We start from the raw sequence: 27732 nt of genomic DNA, 5'->3' as shown, positions 1-27732 counted from the left end.
CAAGACAGAAAGAAGACGGCCTTTTCTACCCCTGATGGGTTATACCAATTCTTAGTCATGCCCTTCGGACTTCATGGCGCCCCGCCACTTTCCAACGGGCTATGAACCACGTCCTGAGGCCCCATACCCCTTACGCAGGCGCCTATCTAGATGACATCGTCATCTTTAGCGACAGCTGGCACCAACACTTAAGACACCTGTCCAGTGTCATCACCTCCTTAGGTTCATACGGATTCACCATCAATCCAGCCAAAACCACATTGGCGGCGAAAACGGTAAAATACCTGGGGTTTCTTCTGGGGGACGGCCTGATAAGACCCCAAGACAGCAAAACTGCAGCCATCCGGTCTCTTCCGTTTCCCCAAACAAAGAAAGATCTCCGAGCCTTCCTGGGTCTCCTTGGGTATTATAGGCGCTTTGTGCCCAATTTTTCCCAAAGAGCGGCAGCCCTTACAGACCTGCTTAAAAAAACAAACCGATCAGATGAAATGCTCCGGAATCCCTCCTCTGAAGCCTGGCGGGCATTTACCGACCTTAAAGGCGCCTTGACCTCAGGTCCTGTGTTGGTACCCCCAAATTATTCGGTCCCTTTCATCCTACAAACAGATGCGTCGGACTATGGGTTAGGGGCCGTGCTATCCCAGAAAGACGCCCTGGGGAACGAACGTCCCATTCTCTATGTGAGTCGCAAACTATTCCCCCGAGAAAAACAATATGCAGTTGTAGAAAAAGAAGCCTTAGCCATCAAATGGGCTGTGGAAAGCCTGAGGTACTACTTAGAGGGTAGAGACTTTGTCCTCTACACAGACCACGCCCCTCTGGAGTGGATGGCTCGGAACAAAGGGCAAAATGACCGGGTACTACGTTGGTTTTTGTCCCTCCAGCCCTTTCATTTCCAAACCAAACATAGAAAGGGCTCCGACCAAGGTAATGCGGATTTTTTGTCCCGGTACCCTCATTCTCCCTCCTCTACCAGAAGGACAGCTAGGGGAAGGGGATGTGAGGCGACGATCCACAGACCCCTACCAGGAGGGCGCCCTTCCCCTCGTGTACCTGGTCCGGCACCCCCGGGACTGTCTTCATGTCACGAAAACGCCGCAACCAAGGCAGGAAGCCGAACACCAGCCATCACCAACGAAACCCCGCCCTTCTCTCTCCGACAGGAGCCAACCAGAACGACAGGGCCAGAGGAACCTTATCACGATGACCCCGGAAGTCCCGCCCCAAAGGCAGAGCCAGCACAGGATAAAAACAGGGATTCAACACAACACGTCGTCGGAGTTTCGTGGCAGGACCCTCTGGCTGGAGACGGAGAAGGAGAGCAGACGTGCGAGGACGAAGTGTGGACCGAGGAGTGGTGGAGTCCCTTGGAGGTGGCTGGAGAGCGGCCGTAACTCGGAGGAGAGTTACGGCGGACCGCGTGAGTGCCTTTTTCCTCCTTTATCCCTACTCATTAGGAGTCCGTGTTAAAGTCCCTGTACATATTCCCTCTCTCCATAGTCTCACCGCCCCTGCACTGTATTATAAGTGTACAGCACTTCACTCAAAGACCCCTTCCGATCCTCTCACGCCCCACCCCAGCACCCTCTCTATTTTCCCGACCTGTATTCCGTCCTCCCGGTACCTTCCTTCCCGCACTGTCGCTTTCCGCCCCTTCCTGCACTACCCGGGTGTCGGTAAACAGTTGAGTCTCGGTACTTGCTGGATAGGACTAACGGTCCCTTGTTTCTTCTCTCTTCCGGTCCTCCTGGGAGCCTCCCCGTCACCGGAACCTTCCCCAGACCATCGGTGGACGCCGAGAAGCAGAGAAGCACCGACCCAGAGTCCATCGCCTGGAGCCACACCTTCCGCCTCTTGGAACTATCTGTATTGTGCATCCGTAATAAATGCCAACTATTGGCCACTACATACGGCCTCCTCGCCTGCTTTTCCGGCCCGCTACACCCACTCCACCACAGTGATTGTTATGTATTAGGGCGCCATCAAATAAAAGCAAATGCTCTTGGAATTTGAGTGGTACTTCCACCTCCTCGAAAGGAGTGTACGTTTCAGGAGGTTCCTCTACTTTGTAATAGTGGAAGTACTTTGTTACAGCATTTGCTGCTGGAAAATTTATCCATGAATAGTATACCTCTGTCTGCCGATATTCGTGTGCCTCAATTACGAATATGACTGTGCCACCTCTAGGTGTCAGTCCATTTTCTATAAGTTTTAAGGTTATAGATCTCCTTTTAATGACCGGAATGAGTGTTATATTCGGGTCTGCTGCTTGCATGGTAGCATCAGCATCTGCGAGTTCAGTTGCTAATCTAACTGCCTCTCTTTCATCATCACTCTCTGCCATTTTACAGACAGGATGGTATTATGCTTGTTTGCAGATCAGGTTTCTTTATGGAAACAGAGATTAGATGCACAATATTTTGGAACTGTTTATCCTTCAACGTTGACTGTACCAAGAACCATACATAGGAGTTCCCTCCTGCGAGGTTTTGGAGGATATTACCTTTCACCCACTCCAGACGTCTTTGGAGTATTTGGGAAAAGGGGTCTGAGTGAGAAAGCACGACTGAGTTACTCTAAATGTCTTACGTTAGTTTTATCGCCCTTTCCAAACGCGTTGGGCGCCATGTAGTGTAGCTCCTATTTTCCCAATAGGCTCTGCGCATTGGAATAATACCTACAGCAGTAAAGGCCTAGGCCAGACGTTAACTAGGTCTACTACTGTCGATACTAGACTTAATTTTTGGGTTTGCCAGCGTAGCTCAGAGTTCGCTAGAAACTTTCTCGAATGTTCAGGAAAGAATTAACTCCCCTGATTAGACAAGAAGGGATTTAGTTTCTGACAACCATAGAACATGACAACTTTGCTCTCCCCTAATCAAGAGTCAATCTCGAGAGTCGTGTGAGCACAAGGCAATTATTTTACTCAGTCAGTACGTGCATTCTTAGTCTCATCAGGTTGTAGAGAAAAGGGAAGAGACGGGCGTGTTCAATAAAAAGATGTTATTTATTGATCAGTCTTTTTTCTCGTACAAGAGAAATGGATCGATATTATTGCAATACTTATAGTTAAGTAAAGTGCATACATTAAAAGCAATAGTATAAAATAATACTGTAAAAACATTGATATGGTTTCTGAGCCATATGATGTTTAAAATGATTAAAATATATTTACATACACATATACATTTGACTAAACGTACTCAACTGGTGTTTCTAAATACGCCTACCCCGTGTACCTGACCTAAGTCTAATGCGTGGGCGGGAATAGAAAGTTACAGTTTAAGTTAAGTTTGTTTTTGCCAAGTGAATAACTAAAGAATTCTCTGTGAGGGGTTATTCAGTTCTGTACCTGGAAGTTAGGATGAATGAGGAATGGTATCTCTTTCTCTGCTCTCGATATTCCAGGCTGCCTGCGAGGGCTGCCCGAAAGCGCCGGTGCTGGGTCTCTCGGCAGGAGATAGCAGCGCGTCTCTCAGCGCGTCAGGAAGGCGGGGCTGCGCCAGCGGGGTCTGCTTCTGCTCTCGGCTTTGGCAAGTATGGCTGCTCCGTCTTGTCACCACGCGTGTGTTTGCATAGGGCAAGATCGGCAATATTTATACCTTAAAGGTGCCGAGATTGACGTAAGGATGGACATAGATACGTCAATAAAGATGTCATACGACTTGCTCGTTAGCACATTCTTTACTAAAGTTCTCTGTGAAATCAAAACAATGGCCGCACGGATTTTCCAGGTTGTCATAGGTTTGATTTGTTATGAGAACGTCGTATGCCTTATCAGGGGCTGGAGGAATGTCGCTTGTCTAATTAGATCTCAAGCGTTATGACCTAATCAGATAACACGTTCCTGTGCCGTAGTGTGACTGCGTCAGATAACGGTATCTGCATCATGGGGGCTGTGATTGCCTCATGGGCTGACTGTTAGTTAACTTGATAGTTAGTTTAACCAGAATAGGGTCAGGAATAGGGGGATCGATTCAGAACCTATAGGAATACATGACACTAGCGGTGTGCGCTCCATTGCGTTGGTTTTTACTAATTGGCTCCCTTGAGCTTTGAGCCGACGGGCTCCTGGATGCTGCCCTGCGTGCCGGTTCGGGCATCGAGGCCATTGACTGTTGTTTGGCGGCCTTCTCCTCCACCCCTAAACCATTTTCTCTACTGATGAGGGAAGTTATCCCGAAACCCGAGCCATGTCTCGGGCGATACCCAAAAACCCGGGACATGTATCGGGTCTAGAGATTCATCAGTCCAACAAGTACCGACTTGCACCCACCTGGGTGATCCACTATTGAACTACAAGTACCAGAATCCCGAGGGGCGATCCGGAGGAGGGGCTAGCGGTGTGCGCTCCATTGCGGTGGTTTTTACTAATTGGCTCCCTTGAGCTTTGAGCCGACGGGCTCCTGGATGCTGCCCTGCGTGCCGGTTCGGGCATCAAGGCCATTGACGGTTGTTTGGCGGCCTTCTCCTCCACCCCTAAACCATGTTCTCTACTGATGAGGGAAGTTATCCCGAAACCCGAGCCATGTCTCGGGCGATACCCAAAAACCCGGGACATGTATCGGGTCTAGAGATTCATCAGTCCAACAAGTACCGACTTGCACCCACCTGGGTGATCCACTATTGAACTACAAGTACCAGAATCCCGAGGGGCGATCCGGAGGAGGGGCTAGCGGTGTGCGCTCCATTGCGGTGGTTTTTACTAATTGGCTCCCTTGAGCTTTGAGCCGACGGGCTCCTTGATGCTGCCCTGCGTGCCGGTTCGGGCATCGAGGCCATTGACGGTTGTTTGGCGGCCTTCTCCTCCACCCCTAAACCATGTTCTCTACTGATGAGGGAAGTTATCCCGAAACCCGAGCCATGTCTCGGGCGATACCCAAAAACCCGGGACATGTATCGGGTCTAGAGATTCATCAGTCCAACAAGTACCGACTTGCACCCACCTGGGTGATCCACTATTGAACTACAAGTACCAGAATCCCGAGGGGCGATCCGGAGGAGGGGCTAGCGGTGTGCGCTCCATTGCGGTGGTTTTTACTAATTGGCTCCCTTGAGCTTTGAGCCGACGGGCTCCTGGATGCTGCCCTGCGTGCCGGTTCGGGCATCGAGGCCATTGACGGTTGTTTGGCGGCCTTCTCCTCCACCCCTAAACCATGTTCTCTACTGATGAGGGAAGTTATCCCGAAACCCGAGCCATGTCTCGGGCGATACCCAAAAACCCGGGACATGTATCGGGTCTAGAGATTCATCAGTCCAACAAGTACCGACTTGCACCCACCTGGGTGATCCACTATTGAACTACAAGTACCAGAATCCCGAGGGGCGATCCGGAGGAGGGGCTAGCGGTGTGCGCTCCATTGCGGTGGTTTTTACTAATTGGCTCCCTTGAGCTTTGAGCCGACGGGCTCCTGGATGCTGCCCTGCGTGCCGGTTCGGGCATCGAGGCCATTGACGGTTGTTTGGCGGCCTTCTCCTCCACCCCTAAACCATGTTCTCTACTGATGAGGGAAGTTATCCCGAAACCCGAGCCATGTCTCGGGCGATACCCAAAAACCCGGGACATGTATCGGGTCTAGAGATTCATCAGTCCAACAAGTACCGACTTGCACCCACCTGGGTGATCCACTATTGAACTACAAGTACCAGAATCCCGAGGGGCGATCCGGAGGAGGGGCTAGCGGTGTGCGCTCCATTGCGGTGGTTTTTACTAATTGGCTCCCTTGAGCTTTGAGCCGACGGGCTCCTGGATGCTGCCCTGCGTGCCGGTTCGGGCATCGAGGCCATTGACGGTTGTTTGGCGGCCTTCTCCTCCACCCCTAAACCATGTTCTCTACTGATGAGGGAAGTTATCCCGAAACCCGAGCCATGTCTCGGGCGATACCCAAAAACCCGGGACATGTATCGGGTCTAGAGATTCATCAGTCCAACAAGTACCGACTTGCACCCACCTGGGTGATCCACTATTGAACTACAAGTACCAGAATCCCGAGGGGTGATCCGGAGGAGGGGCTAGCGGTGTGCGCTCCATTGCGGTGGTTTTTACTAATTGGCTCCCTTGAGCTTTGAGCCGACGGGCTCCTGGATGCTGCCCTGCGTGCCGGTTCGGGCATCGAGGCCATTGACGGTTGTTTGGCGGCCTTCTCCTCCACCCCTAAACCATGTTCTCTACTGATGAGGGAAGTTATCCCGAAACCCAAGCCATGTCTCGGGCGATACCCAAAAACCCGGGACATGTATCGGGTCTAGAGATTCATCAGTCCAACAAGTACCGACTTGCACCCACCTGGGTGATCCACTATTGAACTACAAGTACCAGAATCCCGAGGGGCGATCCGGAGGAGGGGCTAGCGGTGTGCGCTCCATTGCGGTGGTTTTTATACATTGTTAGACTCAGCACAGAGCTGGGAGCTCAACATAAACAAGAGACGCAGCCAACTTTATACCCAACTCGAAATCTGGGGCAACCTCCCACTTTTGATGATGGAACAAGGGGCTTTTTTTTTAAAATAACCGCCCTGCCCCAATGGCTTAATCCCCTTCAGAACTATCCATACACTCTACCTGGGGGGAGGAAGGGGGGAGGTTCCTCTTGCTACAACCATTATTACCAATTTTATTTGGGCTGGGAAGCAACCCACAGTAGCCTTCAATAAATGTTTACGATCCCACTTTGACAAAGGGTTAGGATGTCAGCTATCATACACTATTATCAGGCCTCTCAGATGTTAACCATAGACTACTGGCTTTATGCTGAAAGGACGGATTAAACTATGTTATGTTATATGACACAGCTTATCACCTGTGAGAGCATCCAGGTGCAGGAGCGTAGGTCTGAAGGTGCTCTTAATTGAACATCCCATTCTTCAGCTTCTTGTGGAAGTCGAGGAGCGGAGTGGCAGTCTTAATATGTAGAGAGAATTCATTCCAGCTTTTGGCTGTGATGAAAGAGAAAGTGCTACCTCCTGTCTGGCTTCTTCGGATGATTCATGCGAGGTAGAGAGAAGTGGAGATTAGATGTCTGGAGAATTGGTTGAGCTGGAGTTGTCCAGTGAGGAAGGCTGGTCCTGCATTGTGGAGGGCTTTGTAGGCGTGGGTGAAAAGCTTGAATTTACAGCGTCTCTGGATGGGAAGCCAGTGCAGTTCCGCGAGGTAGGGCATGATGTGTGAGCTCCCGGGGATGTCAAGGATGAGTCTGGCAGCGGTGTTCTGGATGGTTTGGAGTCTTTGCTTGAGTTGGCTGGAGATGCCAACGTATAGTACATTGCTGTAGTTCAGTCGGCTGGTGTAGAGGGATGGGGTGACTGTGCGTCTGGTGTCATTTGAAGACTTTGTAAAGCATTAGGAGGATCTGGCAACAGGATGTGATCACAATGTGTTCATTGAGAACTTATCATCAAGGATGATGCAGAGGTTTCTGGCATGGTCTGTGGGCATAGGACTCAGGTCGGCTAACCACCAGGAAGAGTCCCAGGTGGGGTTCTTGTTTCCAAAGATCAGGATCTGAGTTTTATCCATGTTGTGTTTGAGGCAGTTCTCTCGCATTCAGTTTGCTACATTGGACATGCAGGTGGTGGAGTTGACTCCAGGTGTTGTTGTTTGTGCCGGTGAGGAAGAGGATTAGCTGAATGTAATTGGTGTAGGAGACAATGATAATGTTGTGTGTTCTCATGATAAAGGCAAACAAGTTAAAAAGGTTGGACTGAGGGAGGAGCCCTGGGGGACACCGCAGACGAGCTGCTTGAGTTCAGAGGTGAAAGTGGAGAGTCTGACCCATTGTGTCCTGTTGGAAAGGAAAGAGCTGATCCAACTTAGGGTTAGTCTTTGGACTTGGGAGACGGTATTGAATGCTGCCAAAAGGTTAAGCAGGATAAATGCAGCAGTTTCTCCTCTGTCCACGATTGAGTGGATGTCATCTGTTGCTGCAAGGAGGGCAGTCTCCATGCTGTGATTGCTGCGGAATCTTTATTGGATGGATTCAAGGAGGTTGTTCTGCTTAAGATGGGTGGAGAGCTACTTGTTGATCTCTTTCTCCAGGACTTTGGCTGGGAAGAGTAGGAGCTAGATGGGCCTGTAGTTGCTGAGGTCCTTGGATTAGCTGAGGATTTCTTCAGCAGAGCAGTGACCTCTGTGTGTTTCCAGCTGTAAGGGAAGTATCTGCTGAAGTGGAGGAGGTGATGGTGGCGAGGTTGGCACTGACTGATCAGTGTGCTTCCTAGACTGTACATGTGGTGAGGGCAGGGGTCTGTGGGGGACCCTGAGTGGATAGTCTGCATTACTCTGGTGGGATCATCTGTGGTGAACGAGCTCCAGGCTGTAAGGAGGCGGATGCTCCTGGTGGTGGTGGGAGGTTGTGTGATGATGCCCTCTATGGAGGGTTGGGGTGCGAAGTTGGAGTAGATATTGAGAATTTTGTTGTGAAAGAAGTCCGAAAGGTTGTCACAGAGGATTTGCGAGGAGATGATGATATTGGTGGCGGTTGTCATGCTGGTGAATTCATTGAGGATTCTGAAGAGTTCTTTGTCAGCGTTGGAGCAGGATTTGATTCTGGTCACGAGGGCCACTTTTCTGACTTCTTTGATTTGTGCATGGTATCTTCTAAGAGCAGATTTGGAGGTGTCTCTGGAGGTCTCTGCCTGTCTCAGCTGTCAAATCTCGGCTATCAAACTGAAAGCAGACTTCGTGGGTCTCTGGACTTTTATTGCAACTTTACAGTAACAAAGCAATCGGACCTCTCATAAACGCCTTACACGTTTCCCACACTATATCATCCTTAGCTGAGCCTACATTTACTTCTAAAAAAACTTGTATCTCTTCTTTGAGAATCTCTAAGATTTCTGGGTCACCTAAAATTGTCCGATCTAATCTCCAAACTGAGGTAACTTCTTCTCCTTCCAAACTCAAATTTAAACTCACCCCAGAGTGGTCTGATAGATGCGCCCCTACATGATCTACCCCTGTAACTCTCCCTTTCAATCTATTATCAACCAAAAAAAAATCTATCCGTGATTTATGTTTATATTTTTTGTTATGAAAAGTAAATCCTAACAGTTGTGGAAATTTACATCTCCAAATATCACAAAGTCCAGGTTGCCCCATCATTGACTTAACTTTGGCAGTCATTTTAGTGTTCATTATTGCTCTATTGTTACCCGCTCTATCCATCTTCCCATCCAATACTGTGTTAAAATCCCCTGCCATAATTACCTTACCAGGAAAATCTAATAACTCCAATTCAACTTTCTCTAAGACTGTGGGATCATCTATATTCGGACCGTAGTAACCCACCACTGTCAACACTTCACTCGAAAGTCTCAAACTACAAATCACCCATCTTCCTCTACTGTCTACTACACTTTTTTCGACTACTATGTCAGATCCTTTTCTTATCAAAATACCCACCCCCTTCGTAACCAGATCTTGGGATGTAAAAAAAGCGCTTGCAATCCATTTTTGAGTGGTAAATATCTCTTTACTTTCCTTTTGTGTTAAATGTGTTTCTTGCAAGATGATGATCTGTGCGGATGAGTCTTCTAAGTATTTCAGAATCAGCTGTCTTCTAGATTTGACTCGGAGCCCATTAACGTTCCATGTGAGGAACCTTAATTCCTTATCTCTGGCCCCACTCATCATACTCATCGTGCTTGCCATATGCTGCCCATCTTTTCTTCCTGTTTAAGTCACAGCAAGACTGCTCATGAGGAATATTTTTTATAATTTTCTCCCTTACCCCTATCCCACCCCATCCCCTACACTCACTTCCCACCCTGGAAAACCCAACCATTACTCCCATGGCCTAGGCCTGTGGATGTCTTAGTGGTGGTATCTCTTATTTTTACAAATTGTTATGGCCGATATTCCTATTTCTTTACATCGTGAATAACATCCAAGAAAGCATCAACCTCGTCCACAGTACGGAAATTATACATTTTGTTATGCCACATAACTTTTAAAAAGGCGGGAAATTTTAATTGAGCCGTGGCTCCAATCTCCCTTAGTGGTGTCAATCGCTTTCCCATCTCCCATTGCCTATTTGCTGTGGCCGGTGACAGATCTGACCTAATGTCAACTGGTACTCCATCTATTACAATAGATTTTTTTTTTAAAGCCAGTGACAGAATTTTTTCTTTTAATGAGTAGGTCGCAAAATTAATCAAAATTTTCCTTGGCTTAGCCCGGTCAGGATTCAACCTAAAAGGATCTCGATGTATTCGTTGTATATCACGGGCCAAACTTTCCTCCTCTTCTTCTAGTGCTAGCTCTTTCTTCAGTAGCTGCACTACGAAAGTCTTTATATCTGTCCCTTCTTTTCCTTCTGGAAGCTTAAGAATTTTTAGATTATTACGCCTTTGCATATTTTCAAGCCTTTCTATCCTATCATCCATTTGCCTATCTTGAGAATATAAAGTCTCTATCTCCTTTCGATTATCCTGAACTCTTCCCTGCACAGTTTTCATTGCAGATTCCATCTCTCCTGCACGTATCGTTAGTTTATCTATCTTATCCTCTAGCAGGACGCATGTAGCACTAATGCGCTCTTGGTTCTTTCTAGAGGCTTCGAATCCTAAATGGATATCTTGTTCAAGTTTTCTTAAAAGTTCCATGACAGAGACATCTGTTGAGGCAAAACTCTCTTGCTGTCTTAAAGTCGACTCAGCTTTATTCATAGGATTTTCTTCTCTCCTTGTAAATATATCTTCTTCCGCCTTATCTTCCATAGCATCAATAGGTGAGCTTTCAGCTGATTCACTTAATGTAGCTGGTATGTTAGATTGAACTATCTGCTCCGTAGGTGGCTCTACATCACAACTTCCTCCCTTGTCCCCCTCCATCTCTATATCCAAATCCAAAACCTGAAATGGGTTGGGTGTTGAAAGAGCTGACCAATCTTGTTCACGTTCTTCCATATACTCAGACTCTACTATCTTGCCAGCCCTATTTTGGGAGACAGAATCCGGTTTCAACACCAACACTTTTGGAACTGGCTTAAAATATAGGTTAAGTGAGGGAGCTACAGGGGTCTTAAACACAGCCTTCTCTTTCTTTTGTCTTTTTTTCTTTCCCCCCTTTGACGGTGAGACCTTAAGTTTATATGTTGTAGAACTAGGGAAAGCACTTTCCTCTGACTCAATATTATTTAATTGTTCCACTTGTGTATTAACACTTTTACTTATCCCCACAAGACTTTCTTTGTCCCACTTCTTGCTCCTCAGTTGATATCCTGTGGGCTTATCTCCCTCCTTCCCCCTCTTGCTTACTTGTCTTGCAACAGTCCGCTGCGATACACTCTTAAGCTCGAGGCTGCTCGTAGCCGCTTCCAGCCCTCGGCCCCTTCCTCCACTTGTTGGAGTGCCGATTTTTGCAAGCACTCGGCGGCCTCTGCAGACACCCAGCGCCGCTCGCTCCCAGCTCCCAGCCGGCAGGTAACGCGACTCCGCCCCCTCAATCTCAATCTCGGCGGGTTGTTGCTCTGCGTTCTCCGCCATCCGCCGCTGCTGCAGGTCTCCCGTGTTCAGCCGGCAAACGGCTTCCAATATCCTCCGATAGCTCGCCGTGATTCCCACAAGGTAAGCGCTCGCAGGGAACAAGCGCCAGCAGTCAATAATCGGCCTCACGCATTAGACTGACACCACCACTATCCCGACATCCGCGACCCGCTGATTAGCCGGCCGCCATGTTTTCCCCAATCAGATGATATAGTGTGGGAAACGTGTAAGGCGTTTATGAGAGGTAGAATGGGAGCTCAGGGTGCGAAAAGGCGAAGACTGTATTATAGTCAGGTTTCAAAGTTAGAAAAAGAGATTCGAGAGTGCGAAATGAATCGGACTTCCCAGGATGCGACTACCTTAGATGGCCCTTGGGAGAGAAAATTTTTGGACTTAAAGGTTCAGCTTACTGCGTTACTTGCACAGAGAGTTAAAGAGAGATGGGAAGCCAGTCAGCTGGCACATTTTTCATATGGAGAGGGATGTGGCAAGTTATTAGCTTGGAAAGCCAAGAAAGATGTTGTACGGAATCATATTAAAGAGATCAAGAAACCAGGCATAGATCACACTATAACAGAAAATAAATTGATTGTTAAAGCATTTCAGGAATATTTCACGAATGTTTATGCAGAAGATCTTTGTCCGGATAGGGTTGAGATGGAGACCTGGTTATCTTTAATAAAACCACTTTCAGATGGGGACATGTTAGGGCTTAATAAGGAAATTACTCAAGAGGAGCTGATGAAAGTTATCAAGGACAGCAAAAGGGGAAAAGCCCCTGGACCGGATGGTCTACCCGCAGAAGTCTACAAAGCTTTTGATAATACGTTGGTCCCCACTCTTTGTCACTTATATAATAAAATATTTAGGGGGGAAGAGAAAATCCCAAGCTCTTGGAATGAGGCAAACATTGTTTTAATACTTAAACCAGGGAAATCTCCAAAAAATATGGATGCGTACAGGCCAATTTCGCTTTTAAATTGCGACTATAAATTTTTCACAAAAATTTTGGCTGACAGGCTTAGTAAAATCATCCATAAATTGATACATGAAGATCAAAGAGGTTTTGTTAAAAAGAGGTATTTAAAAGACCTTACCCACTCTCTGATAGGCATGATAGATTTAGCTTCCAAGTATGATTATCCCTTGGCAGTGATAGCATTAGATGCTGCCAAGGCTTTTGATCGTGTTAATTTTGTTTATTTAAAAACTCTTTTGCAACATCTTAATTTAGGAGATAGATTTACACAATCTATTTTTTCACTATATTGTGCTCCGACTTCACGTGTACTTATAAATGGCACTCTTACATCCGCTATTAGGGTAATGCGGGGCACCCGGCAAGGATGCCCCTTATCACCTTTACTTTTCAATATATATATAGAACCCTTAGCCTGTAAAATCAGGGCTTCAGAAGCGATACCCCCTTTTGCTGTGATGAACTGGTCAAGGAAATTAGGTTTATATGCGGACGACATTATTGTTTATTCTACTAGTTTAGTTAGCTCTTTGGAAAATCTAGTAAAGATAACAAAGGATTTTGGTAGGATTTCTGGTTACCAGCTAAACCAAGAAAAGACCGAAATAATGACCTGGAATCTTAACACAAGAGGAGTAAAAACTACAGCAGAAATGAGATATCTTGGAGTTAGGATCACACAGAAGACTGAGGACTTGGCTAAAACTAATCTGGACAGAGTAAAAAAAGAGGTTGGTGATATGCTAAAGGGCTGGATGAACATACCTTTGTCAATATATGGGAGATCTAATCTTGTAAAGATGGTGATTATACCAAAAATTACTTTTTTGTTTGAAGCTATTCCGCTGTGTTTTAAAAAGGAATGGTTGGTAAAAATACAAAGTATGATAACTTCATTTATTTGGGCATCAAAAACCTCTCGAATTTCATGGAGGAAAATACGAAGAAGTATAAATAAAGGAGGATTGGCGGCTCCTGATTTACAAATATATGCATGGGCTTTTTGTTTGAAAAATTGCAGGATGTTGTTGGGTTCTCTTGTTCATTCTCAGATCGGCGAACTTTTTAAAATAATGCTGAAGATATCAGGTTATCATGAGTTTGGTTATTTATATAAGTTTGGAGACCCTAAGTTTTTCAAAAAAGTGAAACTCAAGACTCTGAAAGATTTGGCCGAGACTTGGTATAAAATAAGAAAAACAACTAAGATCCCTTATCTCAGTTATATGGCTCCGATATGGGAATCGCCGGGAGCTCCGACCTGGACAAGAGATGCGTTAGCTTTAAATTTGACAAAGGAGCCAGCCCTACAAAGATGGAGAGATTTATTTCAGGATGGAAAATTGATTCCCTGGAGTTTATGTCAACAAAACTGGGGCCCAGTTTTCTCAAAATACAAGTACTTGCAGATTCAAAGTTGGGCAAACCATGTAGGATCAGGGATTGGACAGGAAAACGATTTTGAATTAAAACTGGAGTTAACGGCTTTTAAGAAGGAAGTTGCTTGCTGGTATTGGCGAATATTGGAAATGGAGGATGGGATATTTGATCTACCTGAGACCCTGTGGAAGAATAGCTTGCCAAGGATTGCTACAGAAGACCAATGGCAAGTAACTATGAGCATGCTATATAGAATTGTTAAACCTGCCAATCTAAGGCGAAATGTTTTATTTACTATCCACAGGGCATACTGGTCCCCGTACAGGCTTTCTAAATTTAAAGAAGGAGGATTGGTGGAATGTCCAAAAATGTAAAGCCCCAAATGTCGATGACTTACACATGTTCGTATCATGCCCGAATATCAAACAATTTTGGATTGACGTGAGTAACTCCCTCTCCAAATCATTGAGCCAACCCATTGAGGTAAGCCCTGAATTAATTATTTCTGGGAGATACGATTTACAAAATAGAGTTTTGGGTAACAATGTTAGACTTATTTTTTATGCTATGTTATTAGCACGTCGTGAGATATGTAAACTATGGGTTTCACCACTCAGTCCTACCTTATTGGACTGGGTATTAGCTATGAGATACATAGCAAAGTTAGATATGTTAGATTGTTCTAAAAGAAATAGAGGTTTTTGGATACCCTTCCTGCAAAATTTTGGTTAAAGTTATAGTTATGTTAAAAATCCAATGATTAAGCCCGAGCCTGTCTCGCTGGAATTTGGATTCGATAACGAGGAATAGAGATGGTGGAAGACACACATCTTGGGTCAGGTGGTCAAGGAGGAGTCTCGAGAGGGGATCAGACTCAAAAATATGTGTTGTCTACGCCCCATTACTCTAGACCAGCCTAAGAGACAACAACAGCCCAGAGGTTGGAAAGGATTAAGGATATGGGCGGCAAGACGGCAAATGAGGAAAAAAAAACAAAAAAAAAAAACAAAGCAATCGGACGTTCCGGTGGTATCTGGAATATAATTAACTGCTGGCACCACACACTGCGAGACATTAAGTGGTACAGGAGTCACATGAGGGCATCACCCCTCTGGCACGGAGTGTGGCTACCGGAGGTCCCCCAAAATGAGTGGCTTTACGGTATGGGACACCATTAGGATATCTAAGATAGGCGACCTACGAGAATCACCTCATATTAAGGCCTTTGAACAGCTGCCAAAGGACTTCGAGCTCCATAAAACACAATTTTTCCGCTACTTTAAAATCCAGCACGCCATGACAAAATCATCCGAGCGCCTCCAGGATGTTTAACATGCTGAAGGCCCACCTAACTATAGAATGGCAGAGGAAAACACTATTTCATACATGTACAGAACACTAATAGTGAACATGTCAGAACCATTACAAACACTTCGGATAGATGGGAATTTTTATCTAGGGCTACTTGTGGGGGAAGACTGGGTGGAAGCCAAAAAAGCGGCAAGGGAACTGGTGATACTTGCAAGACTTCATCTCAATCACATCAACTACTGTCATCTGGTTAACCTTACACCGGCACAGCTACACAAAATGGGGAGGAGTCCTACGCTGAACTGCACAAGATGTTGCCTACACAGGGGCACCTTTAGGCACATTGTTTGGGAGTGTCCAATCATATACAGGTACTGGAGCAAAGCACAGGCAACCTTGGCGAGAGTGCTCGGCATTCCCATTGATGAGACCCACAAAGATGGCAATTCTGGGAATAAGTCAAGGTGAGACAGAAACTGGGAAGAAAAATGATTGGTGGCACTAAGCATGATGATCGACATAAGACAGATTGCTTGAAACTGGATATCTCCAAACTACCTCAACGATGTCCGAGTGCACTAGAGCGATGGGCTTCAGAGCAGCTGCTGAGGAATGGGTCTACCTGGACAGGGCTGGCCAGCAAAATACAAAGAAATATGGGCCCCAGGGTGAGAGATGATGTAAAATGGGAGGGGAGGGCTCATGGGATCAGGAATCTGGTGAGGGTCGGGGAGGACCAGGAGCTGCAGTCAGTCTATACATGTGTGACAAAGATCAGGTATGAAGAATTACGATCTCCGAAATGGAGTTGCAATGTTTATATTTTGCATTATGTTTTGAAAATATGGTCTGTTTTTCTAGATGAAGAGTCAATAAAAAGAGTTTAAAAAAAATTAAATGCAATACGGCTTGGCCAAAGCTTGGTACAAAATTGATTTGATCTGTGAAATTACAAAAGGATGGCACTGCATTTTGATTGACATTAGTAAGCAGCACAATAAACAACCACACTACCACTAGTATCTGTAAGCATATGTGGGGCTATTCACAAAGGTAAGTTGAATGTGTGAGTAATTTATATATGCAACTTTACTCTTTTGAGGATCTTTACTACTTGGCTTTTCACAAAATCCGAGCATAAAATTACTCAAAAGTGCAAACTTCCGCATATCCAGCCCCTGAAACAGAGGGTGGAACCAAATTTACGAGTGTATCGTACTACTAAAAAAAACGGTACCACACATAGCCAACACCTGATACTGCAAACCCCTCCCATATAAAACAATGGAGGCAGGGACTCAAATGTAGAGGAGCGGAGGTTTCCACAATTTATAGGGAAAAGTTAAAGAAGTTTGTTAATCTTGGAAAAAGTTTGCAAAAATATTTTTGTTAATATTATTGTAGCTTAATTTTATGTATTTAGTTTAAATGTAGAAAACAGCATCAGCACTATTCAATTAATTGTAAAATAAATCTTTAAATTATAGTTATTTTTCTCAAGTTTAAATTAAAGAATTCCAACCTAAAGTAAAAAAAAACAATTATTATGCATTAATAATTATTAAAAGTTATCCATACAATTAAATAAAAGAACTACAAGAAATGTAATCATATTTAATAACATGTATTGTTACATTAATTTTTGAATGTCCAAAGGTTATTCAAATATTTTAGAAGCAACAAATATGTTCTATTTTCATATTTTTTTATTAACATTAAATTCTATTTAATTATATTTCTAACTATTTTATTAACATTATTTCCTATGGAATCTTATTTTAAGTCCCAAACTCCACTGATTACTGTGGGAGGATGTTATAGTACCAGTGGCTTGAGATGTGTGATGCTGGACTTATTTCAGCTCTGAGATGCAGTAATATAACACCATTTTGGATTCCTTTTTGATGTAGTAAGTTTAGAAGTGAAGTTTGTGAATAGCAATGAGCTTACTCTTTTGTGGGTGGGTACACAACATTCCCTAAACACCTTTCTAACCCTTAGCCTTTCCTCACTCATCCCTACTACCCTCCCCTTTAGTAGTATTTCCAAATTTTCAGCCACCACTATGTTTTCCTCACACATTTACTCCTAAAATGTATACTTACATGTGCCGAGACGCCGGTCTCGGTGCCGAGATCCCTGCACATAAAATATTGGAGAGGCAGAGGAGTAAACTCCGCACGTAGGTTCGTGAACAGCACTGTGTAGTTTGTTTGTAGTACTATATACTTATTCATCCATGACCCATAATGACTATACCCAGTTACACCACTTCACCTCAAACCTTCATTCACAGCACCTCTCATGCACTCACTCTCACCAAGCATCCAAAGACAGTTGGTCACCCAAGACATTCACTCATGCACTCACACCAACACACACAAATGTAGCCACTCATAGTAGATTACTTGCAAGGAGCAGTGCATTCATTAATTTTCACCAAGCACCATTGTGTTTATACAGTTGTTTCTTTTCTCAAAGAAAGCTACATGAATGTTTAATTTTAAATTACTTGCAAGGGCTGTGAGATTTTAAAATGCACTGGAATTAATTGCAGACCAAAACCCTATTCAAAGTTAACAAGCAAAGAAGTAGTAAATGTACATGTGAAAACATGAATTTGTCAGAAATTGCACATGCTTGAAAAACATATTGAGGTGGTTTTTGGAGGCTGGACAGAGAAGATAGGTATAATGTTCTCATTATACACAAAACCAGATAGAGGGAATTAGAAGATGGAAAGAGTCAAGCTTTCAAAATAGAAATTATGCAACCCAACCCTTGCCAACCATTACTGTCTATACTCATTGCCCAATTAGTGTGTTAGCCTCCTCATGGAGAGAATGTGGATGCTTAACGCAAACACCAACATCTATTCGCACTCTTGTTTCCTTCTTAAAAGTTCACCTCATAAAGCACCCATAGCTATTGCTAATAAGAAACAGCATGAATAAGAGCAAAGGAGCAAGTCAGTGGAGAGCTCCGTACACTACATAGCACAGTGAGGGAGAAAGAGAGCCAAGTATACTGTACAGTATGGTGAGGGAGTCAGAGATTTCAGTAAACTGCACAGGACTGGAAGGGAGTCTGAATTACACTGCACAGGTTAGTGAGGGAGTCGTCAAAGAGCTTGGACAACTGATTGTGTTGTGTCATCTGGGAACTCCAACATACTGTACAAAGGTTAAAGAAGAAGGCTTCAGGCAGATCCATCGTCCACCAGTAAGTTGGTACCTGGCTGCAGGTCACTACAGCTCAGTAGTGCCAATGGCACCGCTTTCCCCATAGGAAACTAGAAAAAGACCAGAGTAGAATGGTGGTGACACTGTCAAGTGAAGGCAGTCTTGCCTCTACTACGGACGCCTATGTCAGAAATGGAGCCGCAGGAAAGGAAAGTGAAGTCAGACACTGATGACTGAGACAAGGAGCAAACGAGCAAGACTGGAGATTGGGAGTGGGTTTTAGAGTAGAGGCAAGGACAAAGGCTGAGTAGGCAGCTTTGGAGAATAAACAGGTGTAAGGGCATGCAGAATTTAAAATTAAGGTGTGAATGGAGAATGACAGCAAATATGGAAGGAGAGAAAGCTCAGGCAGTAAGAGAGACTGAGATGAAGCAGGACTGGATACTGGAGTGAATACAGTGAGATCGGGCTTTGACACAGAATTATCTCTCATATGATTGAAGACTGGCTGCTGTCAGGATTGCAGAGAGGAGTGCAGGTCTAAGCAGAACAGTCTTAGCTGGTCACAGATCTCGAGGCAGATCTATCCATCCTTGAGATTATTCCTCACACCAGTACTGTTAGTACAAAGTGCTTGCTCTTATTTCGCAGTCCAGGCCGTTCCAAGGAGCTCCTCCCCATGGTGATTTACCTTCTGTCTTTGTAACTCATGGGGGAAGACCAGACACGATCCACGACTTCACTTCTTCAGTATTTGACGAGAGCCACTGCAGTGACTCCTGTTCCTGGGTCAAGGGTTCTGTCTGGTCCAGATGACAGAGTGGGGCAGTACTGGGTCCTGGCCAGTGGTGTGGTGAAGTCCAGGTCTGGTAACGGCCAGCAGAGGCACCAGACAGAGCAGTCTGACAGACCTTGGTCTACGGGCGTCACACTCCCCACAGCTCTGCAGCGACCTGCTCTGCCTTCGGCCAGCCAACACTCTGCTTCAGGGTTCGAGCCTCCCCCAGCCCGCCCCCGCCCGTATCAGCTGCATTTTTAATTTAATTATTCTTTTTAATTTAATTATTCTTCCTATTTATTCTCTTATCAGCCTGCTCTGATATTTGCATTTGACTCTGCCTGTGTTTTTCACCTGCTACTGTCTGCCCGCTCTCCCTGCCTTCTTTCCCGCCATTTCTTCCCCCTCCCATCCTGCGTCCCGCCTCCCAGACAATCGTCCCTCCCCCCTCCCCTACATATGCCGGCCGCTGCGGGGGAGTGCGCGTGAGTCCACAGACCTTGGTCTACGGACCTCACTCTCCCCACAGCTCTGCGGCGACCTGCTCTGCCTTCGGCCAGCCAACCCTCTGCTTCAGGGTTCGAGCCTCCCCCAGCCCGCTCACGCCCGTGTCAGCTGCATTTTGTTATTTAATTATTCTATTTTATTTAATTATTCTTCATATTTATTCTCTTATCAGCCTGCTCTGATATTTGCATTTGACTCTGCTGTGTTTTTTCACCTGCTACTGTCTGCCCGCTCTCCCTGCCTTCTTTCCCGCTGTTTCTTCTCCCTCCCATCCCGCGTCACGCCCTGCTTCCGCCTCCCAGCCAATCGTCCCTCCCCCCTCCCCTACATATGCTGGCAGCTGCGTGATCGCTCAGCGGACGCGCACAGTGGGCGCGCCAAAGGCAAGCCCGTCAGCACCTGGACCGCGCCCAGCGCCAGAACCCCTGGACCCCGGAGACACCACGACGCCCGACTGACCTACGACACCAGCACCCTCCACGCACTCAACCCCAGTCGTGAACACACCTGCTACTGGGCAACCCTGAAGTGCACCAAAAGACCATTCACCTGCCGAAACTGCAACTTCACCAGCATCCGGCAAGCCACACCGCCCACCAAGGAACCAAACTACCTTAGATGCATCCTCCTCAACACCTGCTCTGCCCGCAAACACGCCGTCGAGCTCTGGGAACTCCTCGACTCTACTTTCCCTGACGTTGCCTTCCTGACAGAGACCTGGCTGAACCCTGCCTCCACACCCGACATCGCCATTGCCATTCCGGAAGGGTACAAGATCACGCGCAGGGACCGCACCAACGGAAGAGGAGGAGGAATCGCCATCGTCCACAGGAACACACTCAGAGTATCGACCAACACCGACAACACCCTCAGCACCGCCGAACACATACACTTCCAGATCCACACCGATCCCAACACCACCCTCAGAGGAACCCTCATCTACAGACCCCCCGGACCCAGACCTCAGTTCAGCAACTCCATCACAGACTTCATCAGCACGCACGCCCTCGCCTCCACGGACTACATCCTCCTAGGAGACCTGAACTTTCATCTCGAGAACAACAACGACCCAACTCCACCACCCTGCTCGCCAACCTCGGACTCAGACAGCTCGTGACAACACCCACCCACACCACCAGCCACAAACTCGACCCCATCTTCATAGCAAGCCCCCACGTCTCCTTCAACCGCACCACCAAACCCCACTGGACTGACCACTACTGCATCCACTTCACTTTCAGGAAGACCACCAAGCACCACCGCACCAAACTGCTGCCTGGACGATGCTGGAGCAAAGTCACCAATGACCAGCTCACCAACGCCCTCGCCCAGAACCCACGCGCCGACACCACCGACCCAGACACCGCCGCCCGCAACCTCAGACAATGGATCGACGACTGCGCCAACACCCTTGCCCCGCTCAAGACACCCTGCAACAGTCACACCAGCAAGAAAGCCACCTGGTTCACCGAAGACCTCCAGGCCTCCAAAAGAACATGCCGAAAACTGGAGAAGATTGGCTCCGCGAACGATCACCAGACAGCCACACACCCCACAAGAACGCCACCCGCAGATATCACCAACTCATTAGAGCCGCCAAGAGGGCCTCATTCAAGGACCGCCTAGACAACAACGCACACAATAGCCAGGAGCTCTTCAACATCGTGTGAGGAAACCTGAGACCCGACACTTTGCCTCGAGCTTACTGTGGCCCTTATCATGGAGGCTACAACATCCGCTGTATAACTAGATGGATTACGAGATCTGACGACTGTTTGTAATACTGTGATATACCGTGCTTCTAAATTTTTTGCCCTGATGAAGTTCACGTCTAGAACGAAACGCGTTGGCTGAGGCTTTATGTTCATATGAAATTTTGATGAACTTCAATAAAAATCATTTCTTAAAGGAAGAAAAGTGACTGTGCTTCCTAATTGAACATTATTGACCTACGGTAGTGCACCACTCCACCCAGTTTCAAAGTTTGTTTTCCGAGTTTAGGATTGCATCTTTCAACGGCAGATGCAGGAGTAGATGTGGCACGCCATCCACCTAATTGGAACTTTTCGATACTTTTGGTTTACAACCGAGGTTTGTGCGGCACGTGGAGTCCGCCGTTGGTTCTTGTGTTTGTAGCAACATCGTGAAGGAACTCTCCAACCCCAGCTCCAACGCCAACGACATCCCGCCGTCGCAAGACCTATGCGACTCACTGGCTACCTTCTTCCACCACAAGATCACCGACATCCACGACAGCTTCAACGCCACGACCGCCCCGACGACCACCGCCCTCACCACCACCACATACACCAACTAGCTACTCTCCTGGACAGGTGTCAGCGACAAGGACACCAGCGATATCATGAAGACCATCCACTCTGGCTCACCGCTAGACCCATACCCCCACCACATCTTCAACAAAGCCAGAGCGTCCATCGCACCCCATCTCAGCAAGGCCATCAACATCTCCTTCGAGACAGCAACCTTCCCGGAAAGCTGGAAACACACCGAGATCAACGCCTTACTCAAGAAACCAAAGGCGGACCCCAAGGACCTCAAGAACTTCAAGCCCATCTCCCTGCTCCCATTTCTGGCTAAGGTCACTGAGAAAATCATCAACAAATAGCTGACCCGCTACCTCAAAGACATCATCATCCTGGACCCATCCCAGTCCGGCTTCCGCAGCAATCACAGCACTGAAACCGCCCTCATCGCCGCCACAGATGACATCAGGACCCTGCTACACAACGGAGAAACAGCAGCCCTCATCCTCCTGGACCTGTCAGCCGCCTTCGACACAGTCTGCCACCGCACCCTACGCACACGCCTACACAACGCAGTTATCCGAGGGAAGGCCCTGGACTGGACCACTTCCTTCCTCTCCGGCAGAACCCAGAGCGTCTGCCTCTCCCCCTTCCACTCCAATGCTACCGAGATCATCTGCGGCGTCCCCAGGGCTCGTCCCTCAGCCCGACATTGTTCAACCTCTACATGGCACCCCTCGCCCACGTCGCACGTCAACACGACCTCAACATCATCTCCTACGCCGACGACACCCAGCTGATCACCTCCCTCACCAAAGACCCTCACACAGCCAAAACCAACCTCCACGAAGGAATGAAGGCCATTGCCGACTGGATGAGGATCAGCCGACTGAAGCTAAACTTGGACAAGATGGAGGTCCACCACTTTGGCCTGAGACAACTCCTGGTGGCCGACCGCACTGGGAACTGCTCCGACCCCCACAGACCACGCACGCAACCTGGGGGTCATCCTCGACTCCACCCTCACCATGACTAAGCGGGTCAATGCCATCTCCTCCTCCTGCTTCAACACCCTCCGAATGCTACGCAGGATCTTCAAATGGATCCCCACTGAAACAAGAAGAACAGTCACCCAGGCCCTCGTCACCAGCAGGCTGGACTACGGTAACGCATCTACGCAGGAGCATCGGCCAAACTCCTAAGATGGCTGCAACGCATCCAAAATGCCTCGGCCGCAGCCACTTCTCTCCCCACCTGAGAGACCTACACTGGCTCCCTGTCGACAAGAGGATAACCTTCAAGCTCCTCATCCACGCACACAAAGCCATCCACGACACCAGCCCAGCGTACCTCAACAGACGACTCAGCTTCTACACCCCCAACCGCAAGCTCCGCTCTGCCGACATCGCTCTCGCCACTGTCCCCCGCATCTGAAGAACGACAGCCGGAGGCAGATCCTTCTACCACCTCGCCGCCAAGACCTGGAACACCCTCCCCACCAACCTACGGCAGACCCAAGACCTACTGGCCTTCAGAAGACTACTCAAGATCTGGCTCTTCGATCAGTAGCGACCCCCTTCCCCAGCTCCTTGAGACCCTCACGGGTATGTAGTGCGCTTTATAAGTGTCCTGATTGATTGAGTGATTGATTGAGTCTGGACTCAGGGACAGTAGCTCCGGACCCTAACTGCAAACAGAAGGGCGACAGGCAGCAGGGAGACACAGGCTGCCAGAAGAAAAATACCCCATAGATACTATCATACCATACATGACAATGTCCCTTGAGCCATGGACTATCAGGGAAACACCGCGCTACAGTGTTTTGAGAAGTGAAACATAGGGACTGGCAGTAATTTTGGCAGGGAGGGCAGGTGGGCCAAACATGCAAACATATACACACACTCTCATACCCAAGCATTCACACATACGCGCGCGTCCACACACACACACTCATTCAAAACACTCAGAACACATTCATTAATACATACATGCACGCACCAAACATTCAAAAACAAACCTGTCCTGTAGCTCCAGGGGCAGAAAGCCTCTGAGGCAACCACAGCCTGTCCATACAGGCCATGCCTCCTCAACTTTTTCAGAGAAGTGTGTCTGTCAGGCTGAGCATAAGTCAGCATATTCAGGTCAGGCAGCCAAGAGCTAGATATGAACAAAATGCATAGGCTCCTGGCTGCCTGAGCTGAACTTTGCCAGGCGGGAGATTTCACAGCCCTGTGGGCGAGGCCTAGTAAAAGTGCCTCGAGGCCCTCCTCCTCGTGATGAGTGGGAGTGTCACTGATTGCCTCGGACCTGGGCGCTTCAGTTTTCAGCCCTGAAATTCCTAGGGCAAAGTGTCAATCAGAGACACTTCGTCGGACAGAGAGGTGGGATCAGCAGTCTCTTTGACGAGTGAGGGACTGCTGCCTTGCCTCACTGACTGACCCAAGGTCAGCCAATGAGGGAAGGAAGCAGCCCCAACCTTCCTGGGACCTTCAAGGCTTTCTATTTTGGGAGCTGCAGGACAGGTAAATTTTATTTTTTAATGTTTGGTGAGTGCATATGTGAATGTATAAATGTATGAAATTTGTTGTGAGTGTTGTGAATGGGTGTGTGTGCATGTGAATGCATGGGTGTGAGAGAGTGTGTGTGTGTATGTGTGCGTCTAAGGCCTGCCCGCCCGCCCCCCTCCCTGCCAAACTTAATGTCCACCACTACTCAGAGGTCCCAGGAGGGTTAAGACTGCTATCTTCCCTCACTGGGAAGGCAGCAGTCCCTCACCCTATAGATGGGCCGCAGCACACGTCCTCCCAATATCACAAATCATCCGCGGAGTGAGTTTTTCCACCAAGGACATTTCAATGTTACGAAAAATTAGATATTTTTTATATGCATTTATGCAGCGTGCCTAACATTCCAACACAGCTGTCTTACATGCACATTTACAAATTCACACAGCACGCATGTCATGTGGCAGTTTGCTATGAACACTATATGGAATAAACCAGAGGCTGCAGGAGAGTGGCAGCAACAAAGGACATCAGTGTTGGGCAGGCAAAGGTTCTTCAGCGGGAGGGGCAGCCCTAACAACCGCTCACAATCAAGTGACATTATGTAGACATCATTGGAAACACTGTGGGCTGACCCAAAAGTATCACAGCCAGCCAATACCTCAGATGATTCTCTGAAACAAGCCAACAGCTGAAGTGAGCAGACCAAATATATGTTGGATGTTGTAGTGACATAGGAACTTCCATGCAACTAAAGCGGTCTTTAGTCGACTTTTCCAACTTCACTTAAAAGGAATGTCCTACTCTGCTGTCTCCTCGGTGTAGATATGTAGAGACTGTGCACAATTTAGTGGCGTAGGGACATAACATGTGTAAACCAGAGTGAATCACAGAAATAACATTTTTCTTCTAAATATCAAAAGTGGGAGAGAAGGCATAGACAAATGGACAACATTGTGGACGCATGTTAGAGCAATCTGTGCCTTTCCTCATAAAATCCTGTCCTGGTGAGGTGTAGCTGACCGGTGGCACTGACAGACAGTGCTCTCCACCACCTTCCAACCATGATAAAATCATTAGCGGGGGGCCACTTGCTTGTGCCCCTCACTAGGCCAGTGCTAGTCAACTAGTGGCACCTGGTAGGGGAAGTGACTGAGACCTGCCAGACTAGGAGGCGGGACAGCACACTATAGGCCAAACAACTGGTGCACATATACAAGAACAGGCATGGGATGCAGCTGCAGTTTGGGGAACAGCTGGAGATTCCTGTGAACAGAGGTAGCTGGCTTTAGTAAGATGTAGTCTTTGAGGGTGCCTGGACATACACCCGCCATGGAGTAGGACAGACTGGAACTGGCACAGAAAGGCTCACCATTTGCTCTGTAGATTGCGCTGCTATTTCCAAAGAAGCCCTCCCTCCCAGTGTATACCCCTGGAGGGGAGCTCTTGAGTTTATCCTGAGCAGCATTGTATCGAATGACTGACCCTTCACTGCACGGTAGGCACTAGGCCTGGCCAATGGTCTTCATTGGGTGGATGCTGGTAACCCTTCTCCTCTGGAGCAGGGGTGCATTCAGTGTGGCTGTGATTAGAGGACTGAGGCAATACTGAGACTGACACACACACACTGACATCCCCACTTAGACACTCCTGACAGACTGGGGGTAACCTGTAGTATTTGGTGCTGCGACTCCAGAAGACTGAGGGAGGAACTAGGGGTACTCCTGAAGTATGTCCTAGAGGGGAGCAGTGTGCCAAAGAATTGGCGGAGAACAAACGCACCGGTGCCCCTGAGCAGGGCTCATTTTGTCAGTAAGACACTAAGATCATGGTGAAAGATGAGACTCAAGTTCCATATACAAACCAAAATAGAATAATTCTTCATGGCACCACCCGGACCGGTCCAGTTCACACAGAATGGGGAGCTGGCCATGACGGAGGCTATCTTACAGGCCATCCAGGCAGCATGTTTCTGGCTGCTTCAAGACCTTAGCAATGTGGTGGATTGGGTGATGTCAGCAAGGGCCTGAATTTTGGATGCATAGGACTCCGGACAGGTGCTTATGTCCACGGTGGTCCATCTGGTTCAACTCAATGAGACAGGAGGAGAATAGAGGGGGAGTTTTGGAGGAAAGAGCACACAGAAACAACCAGCTCGTAGTGGGGTCATAGAGGTACCCCATCAAGGAACATTTCTGTACAAATGGCTTTTGGCGTGGGTACCAGCTGAGGAGTTCTCAACATATTCATCATCGAATGGGCACACTGGGCCTCAATTCAGGAATCCCTTACCCGATGTATCTATATAAAAAGGGACAGCATCCTGAAGGCAGCCAGGAACTACACCAAAGTTCTTAATGACTCAACTAAAGTAATGCTGTCCCCTACTATACTAGAAGGTCCAACAGCAGGGAAAGACCTATGTGGCAGTCAAACTAAAACTCAGACCACTGCCGTTGGACTACCAACTACTATACCCGGCAAACTGAAGGTTATCGTTCACAACAAGCCCCACTTCTTTGAGACACCAAAATCCACACAGTACTGGGTAGAAAGAAGAGTGGAAGGAATTGCAAAGAGGTCTGGCCTGCAACTAGACTAAAGAGCCAAAACTCTGATTGGGCAAAAGCGACAACAGATGGCAGAGTAGTGAGCAATCGGGCCTGCCTGACACCGCCACGAGCGAACGAGACGAGGACCGAGAACAACATAGACTGACTAATCCAGCCGGAAATGCGCAGCTATGAAACAGAGTGCATCGTCATTGACTTTATACTCGTATCATGTTCCTTTCTCCGCTATCCAGATGCTCACCTGCTAGCACATACTCTCCTCACACTTCTTATTCCTTTTTGAGGCATTGCTGGCTGAGCTTTGTGCAGAGAAGAGTTCACACTTGGACATAGGAATTTAAAGAATGGCTTCTAGGGTGGCATGGAACACATCAGCTTAATTCACTGGCAGATATTACAGAATACTGTATGGAGTTTTAATGGTACAGGGAGAGTGTTAGTTCTATTAGAAGGTATCCAAAGGAATTATGTTTGGATGACACGACTGGGTGAAAGTGTGGGAGTGAGGTGTTACTAGTTAATATTTACTTTCCTTAAAGTTTGCTAGACACACCAAATTAGCAGACACTTAGATACTCGTGTACAATACAAGCCCCCAGTTAAGATACTGGGTACTGAGTCCAACCACAGAAGACAAAGATTACCTGCAAGCGCTCCTTCGTATATCATGTTCCGAATATATTCAATTGACAGGAAACTCAACCCACTCTGTGGCTGCACAAGCAGACACTTCTGGTGACAGACCTGTGGAGAAAGCAAAGGGGCAGT

The 27732-nt window shown here is 47.3% G+C and overlaps 1 protein-coding gene across 2 annotated transcripts in view; it reads right to left on the bottom strand.

Annotated features, from left to right (window-relative positions):
- The window catches only part of SLC26A11 (solute carrier family 26 member 11), a 249507-nt gene that overhangs the window by 30756 nt on the left and 191019 nt on the right, over positions 1–27732 (bottom strand). For both annotated transcript variants that reach the window (XM_078654073.1, XM_078654074.1), the window contains one exon: positions 27609–27708. In XM_078654073.1, the coding sequence (XP_078510199.1) occupies positions 27609–27708 (100 nt within the window). The remainder of the gene's footprint in view (positions 1–27608; positions 27709–27732) is intronic.

Source organism: Lissotriton helveticus, chromosome 7 (assembly GCF_964261635.1).
Source record: "Lissotriton helveticus chromosome 7, aLisHel1.1, whole genome shotgun sequence".
NCBI classification, from domain to species: domain Eukaryota; kingdom Metazoa; phylum Chordata; class Amphibia; order Caudata; family Salamandridae; genus Lissotriton; species Lissotriton helveticus.
Note: the sequence above shows the minus strand (reverse complement) of the source record. Positions and strands in the feature narration are given on the sequence as shown.